The sequence below is a fragment of the Miscanthus floridulus genome, chromosome 19 (assembly GCF_019320115.1).
Source record: "Miscanthus floridulus cultivar M001 chromosome 19, ASM1932011v1, whole genome shotgun sequence".
Taxonomy (NCBI): Eukaryota; Viridiplantae; Streptophyta; class Magnoliopsida; order Poales; family Poaceae; genus Miscanthus; species Miscanthus floridulus.
This window is the reverse complement of record NC_089598.1, coordinates 97,086,068-97,091,948: the sequence shown is the minus strand read 5'-3', so window position 1 is coordinate 97,091,948 and position 5,881 is coordinate 97,086,068. Positions and strand designations below refer to the sequence as shown.

Below are 5,881 nucleotides of genomic sequence, written 5' to 3'. Positions count from 1 at the left end.
GTAGGGGCCTCCGCTTATATTTTGCGGAGGTTGCCCTTTGGTACATTGCCTAGATGTAGTATCTGCGAAGGCTGTCGATATTCCATGTGTGGGTTGTCGTGACACCTTCGCTGTCGGTCAAGTGGAAAGAACCAGGTCGGCCTGCTACCGTTGCTGTGTATGGGCCTTCCCATTTCGGTTGCAACTTACCAACAAGTTGTGCATTTGGTTTTCTCCTGAGTACGAGGTCTCCGTGTTTTATGTCTTTCCTTACCACCTGAGAGTCTCTCCACTTCTTGGTTTGTGACTGATATTTTGTGATGTTGTCGACTGCTTCCAGTCTGGTGACTTCTATTGTTTCTTTTGCATATTCTTCATCTTGCAACATCAGCTGACTTGTTGTGCGGAGGCTTTCATGCTTTATTTCTTCTAGCATCATGGCCTCTTCTCCATAAAGCAGTTTGAATGGTGTGAATCATGTTGTTCTTGAGACAGATGTATTGTGTGACCAAATAACTCTAGGTAATTCATCTATCCATCTTTCTTTGCATAGGCCCAATAGTATCTTTGATATTGCTAAAAAGACTATTCTGTTTGCTCTTTCCACTGCTCCATTGGACTCTAGGTGGTATACAGAGGCGAAGGCTAATTTTGTCCCTATGCTTTTGCAGAATTCTTTGAAGTTCTCTGAATCGAATTGTTTTCCATTGTCTACTGTCAAGATCCTTGGTACACCGAATCTGCAAACGATGTTCTGCCAGAAGAACTTTCTAATAGTTTCTGAGGTTATCTTCGCCAGCGGCTTTGCCTCTATCCATCTTGTGAAATATTCCACTGCCACTACTGCGAATCTGCTTCCTCCTTGGGATGGAGGTAATGGGCCAACCAGGTCCATCCCCCATCTTTGCAGTGGCCATATCGGAGGTATAAGCTGAGTCTCCGATGATGGTTTTGACTGTCCTAGAGAGAAAGTTTGGCATGCTTTGCATGTTCTGACTATCTGCTTTGCGTCTTGTATGTGTGTTGGCCAATAAAAGCCTTGCCTTATTGCCTTTGCTGATAAAGCTCTGGAGCCAATGTGCGACCCACAAATTCCTGAGTGTATTTCTTGAAGCAATTCTATGCCTTCGCTCTGCGATATGCATTTGAGGAGAGGCTGGACTACTCCTTTCTTGTACAGTACGCCGTTTATGATTGTGTAATTTCTTGCCCTGACTTGTATTCTTGCTGCTTTTGCTTCATCTTCTTCGGTTGTTTTGCCTTCTAGGAATTCTGTTATCACCTTTCTCCAATCTTCATTTTGCAGGTGTAGTATGGGTTTTGGTGCCTTGGATGTCTCTGCAGTTGCCGGAGCCTTCAAGATCTGGTAAAAAGTGTTTGGAGGCAGTGGCAGGTTGTTTGTCGTAGCCTTTGCCAATTCATCTGCCTCTGCGTTTTCTGATCTTGGGATGTGCTTGAGGGTGAAACCCTCTAATCTCCGCTCCAAATTTCTAACAACGGATAGGTATTTGATGAGTTCTGGCTCTCTTGCTGTGTATTCTTTCTCTACTTGGCCAGTGACCACTTGAGAATCTATTTTGACTATCAATGTTTTTGCCCCTAGGGCCTTTGCTTTGCTCAGCGCTAGTATCAGGCCTTCGTATTCTGCTATGTTGTTTGTTGATTTGAACTCTAGCCTTGCTGCGTATTTCAGTCTGACGCCGGAAGGTCCCGTTAGGACAGTGGAGGCTCCTGCTCCGGCTTGGCCCCAGGCTCCATCCGTGAATGCTATCCAACCTTGAGCTGTTGGTTGCGTCTTGGGCTCTGTCGGAGGTGTCCAATCTGCTACAAAATCAGCTAATGCTTGTGATTTGATTGTTGTTCTGGGGATATATGAGATTCCAAACTGTGATAGCTCTATTGCCCATTTGCCTATTCTGCCGGAGGCTTCTTTGTTTCTAAGCAAGTCTTGTAGTGGCAGAGATGTTGGAACTGAGATTTCATGGGCTTGGAAGTAATGCTTTAGTTTTCTTGATGCCATCAGCACTGCGTAGGTGACTTTTTCTACCTCTATATAGTTTAGCTTGGCTCCGGACAATGCTTCTGAGATGAAATAAACTGGTTTTTGAGTTTTGCCTGATTCTTTTTCCAGCTCATGGACTAAAACTGCGCTGACTGCATGGTCGGAGGCCGCCACATACAGCAATAGGTGGCTGTCCGATTCTAGGACGGAGACCATCAGTGAGTTTGTCAGATACTCTTTCAAGTCATGAAATGCCTTCGACTGCTTGGGCCCCCATTCGAAGTTGTCTCCGCCCCTCAGGGCTTGGAAGAAGGGTAGGCTGTGTTCTGCTAATTTTGAGATGAATCTGTTGAGCGCTGCTATTCTTCCCGTTAGCTTTTGTACTTCCTTCTTGTTTTTGGGCTCTGCCATTGCCATTATTGCTCTGGTTTTGTCCGGGTTTGCTTTGATGCCTTCGCTGCTTATGATATAACCGAGCATCTTCCCTTTTGTAACTCCGAATATACATTTCTCTAGGTTGAGGCGGAGGCCAGCTGTCCTGAGGTTGGCGAAGGTCTCCTGTAAGTTAGAGACATGATCATCCTTGTTCTTGCTCATGACCACTATGTCATTGACATAGGCTATGATGTTTCTATCTAGTTGTGATCCCAAAACCTCCTTTGTCATTCTAGCGAAGGTTGCTCCGGCGTTCTTTAGTCCCTCCGGCATTCTGGTGTAGCAGTATGTCCCGAATGGGGTGGTAAAATTTGTCTTGTCTTCGTCTTCTTTTTTCATCCAGATATGGTGATACCTAGAGAAACAGTCGAGGAGGGAGAACCTCTGGCATCTGGCTGCCTTGTCGACGGAGGCATCTATTCTTGGTAATGGGAAAGGGTCTTTCTTGCAAGCTTTATTCAGATCTGTGAAATCTATGCACATTCTCATTTTGTCATTTTTCTTTGGTACCAAGACTACGTTTGCAAGCCATTCTGAATACTTGACTTCCATGATCACTTTTGCATCTAGCAGTCTTTGCACCTCCACCTTTGCTGCCAGGATTCTATCCTCCGACATTTTTCTCTGTCTTTGCTTTCTTGGTCTCATGTTTTCGTTGATATCTAGTTTGTGCTGTATGATGTCCCTGCTGACTCCCTGGAGGTCGGAGGCTGACCAGGTGAAGATGTCCTTGTTTTTGACTAGGGTTGCGATGAGCTCTTCCTCTTCTGCCTTGCACAATTTTGAGCTGATTGTTACTTTTCTATCTGATAACTCTTTTTCTAGAGGGATCAACTTTGTCTCTTCTTGACCTGCCATATCTGTTTCTCCTTTGGGCATGTCCGGAGGCTCTAGTTCTTTGTTCGCCGACTCGACTGCATTGATGTTTCTTTGGGCTCTGTAGATAGCTTTCTCTATGTTTCTTGCTTCTTTCTGGCTGCCTCGAACTATGATAATACCATGGAGTGCTGGTATTTTCATGGACAGGTAGGCCATATGCAGTGCTGCGTTGAATTTGGTTGTAAATCCTCTACCTAAGATGGCATTGTATGGGTAATATAGATCGACGACGTCGAAGGTTATGTACTCGGTTCTGGCATTCGCTTGGGTTCCGAACGACACTGGGAGTGAGATTTTTCCTAATGCTTGTATCTGCTTGCCTCCGAATCCTATTAAAGGAGATTCAGAGGGTTGTAGTTGATTTCTACTGAGCTTCATTTGGTCGAATGTATTTGCGAAGATGATATCTGCTGAGCTGCCCATGTCGACCAGTATTCTGCTTATCTCCCATGCTTCTATGTTTGTCTTGATCACCATTGCGTCTGCGTGAGGGTAGCTCTCTAGCTGGAGATCTTCTTCTATGAAGGTGATTGGGACTCTGGACCAATCTGTGTGTTTTGCTAGGCCTTGGACTGCTACATTGTTTACCAGGCGGAGGTGATCTTTTTTCTGCTTTTTCGTTTGAAACTCCATCGATGATCCTCCGATGATTGGCAATATCATGCCTATTGTTGGCAGTGGTCCATGAGGGTTGACTTGGTTTTCTGGGTTTGGCTCATTTTTTGGTGTTGTGGGTTGGTTGTGTGGTGGTGGCGGAGTCAGTTGCTGCATGTGGTGCTGTGGCTGCGGAGGCTCGAACCTTATTCGGTTTTGCTCCGGTGGGTTTGTTTTGAGGTAGGTTATATGGGGAGATTTTGGGTTTATGTAGGTCAGGCTTGCCTCCAACCTGTAGTTGCCCGCCGGAGGCTGCTATGAGGGTGATGACCGCCATGATGGTAGGAAGTTTGGGTAATAGGCAGATGCCAGTGTGGAGGGATGTATTTGGGTTGCGTTTAGCGCTGGGTACATTGGGCAGTACTGCTGGTGGCCAGTTGTGTATGTGGTGTTGACCTCTCTTGCGCTCTGCTGTGTCAGAGGTTGGGCAGTCTGCTTGTTCTTCATCCTTTCTTGTGTTTCTTTTATCTCCGGACAATCTTTGGTGTTGTGCCCTATGTTTTCGCCGTGAAAGATGCAATATGGCTTGCGTTGTTTCTGGCTTTGGTTTCTGTTCTAGTTTTTGCCTTGGTAACCTTGCCGACCTTGGTTCCTTATCTGGGTCTCCAGCCATGTTGGCGCTGGCTGTTGCCCTTGCTCGTGTTGGGGTTGACCCTCGATACTAAGCACTTGCCCCTGGCCTGGCTTCTGATTTGATAGATTCTGGTTTATATAGGTTTTCTGGGAATTTTTGCTGCTGTTTTGTTGTCTATTTTGACCTTGCTCCTCCAGCCTCTTGCGTAGGTCATTGTCTGATCTGTAGTACTTCTCAAACTTGTCATACAACTGCTGAATGGAGGTTGGTTTCTCTCTTGCTAAGTGTGCTGCGAACGGCCCAATTCGGAGGCCTTTGATCGCTGCTTCAATGGCGATCTCGTCTGGGACATCTGGTGCCTCCGCCTTTAGTTGCATGAATTTCTGGAAGTAGTCATGTAGTGTTTCTCCCTGCATTTGCTTGCACTGAAATAGATCTGTGGAAGTCAGTGACTGTGCTGTTAGCACTTTGAAGTTTGCCAATATCTTGTCCCGAAGGTTCTCCCAAGAATAGACTGTGCTTGGTTTGAGCATAGAATACCAAGCCAGCGCGTCGCCTTCGGCTGCAATGACAAATGACTTTGCCAAGACGGCATCGTCTCCACCGGTGGAGGCTACTGCTGCCTCGTAACTCATAATGAACTGATGGGGGTCAGTCTTTCCATTGAACTTGGGTAGTGTGATTGGCTTGTACGATGTTGGCCATGGCGACTATTGTATGCCTTCAGATAGTGGGGACTTGGGATCAATAGGCCTCCGCATTACCTGAGATGGCATTGTCGGCTGGCTGATCACTAGCGTAGAACCTTGAAGCATGGCTGCAGTTGGTGTTTCTGCAGAGGCTGGGATTGCGGAGGTTGTTGCTGGTACTGCATGTTGCATACTTAGCATCTCAGCATGTAGGATTGCCAACTGCTGCCTTATTTCTGCTGCTTGTGCTGACGCTTGAATAGCTTGCTGATTAGCTGCGAATGCTGCTGCCATTCTGTCCCTCTCTTGTTGCGCTCTTTGCAACTGTGCTTGCAGCTATTGCAGTTCTTGCTTGGGTGCTGTTGCTGAGTTTGGTTGGGCCTCCGGATCTTGAATCTCTTGGTCTTGGGGTTCCGGTGGTTGACCCTGGGCGTCTGCTCTGGTGTCATCCTCCATTGGCGAGGTTGCGTAGGCGCTACGAATGTTGCGCCTAGGCCTTCCTCGCTGACCTGTGGTCGCTGCTGCTCTGGTGGTGGTCTTTCTTTTCCCTGCCATCGTTGGTTTGCCTTGGCTTAACCATGGTGGGCGCCAATGTTGAAACTAGTGGTTTCAACCAGCGTGGTGGAGACCGAGGCCTCCGTCCGTCTGATGATCGGCCTCGGGCGGAGG

The 5,881-nt window shown here is 47.0% G+C and overlaps 1 protein-coding gene across 1 annotated transcript; it reads right to left on the bottom strand.

Annotated features, from left to right (window-relative positions):
* Window positions 1-4,504: 4,504 nt before the first annotated feature.
* Window positions 4,505-5,158, bottom strand: LOC136526434 (uncharacterized). Its single transcript, XM_066519100.1, has one exon. It carries the CDS (start codon window positions 5,156-5,158, stop codon window positions 4,505-4,507), a length of 654 nt encoding a protein of 217 aa, XP_066375197.1.
* Window positions 5,159-5,881: the final 723 nt, after the last annotated feature.

Coding starts and splice junctions, on each gene's coding strand:
- LOC136526434 (XM_066519100.1), bottom strand. CDS start 5,158: ATGAGTTACGAGGCAGCAGTAGCCTCCACCGGTGGAGACGATGCCGTC.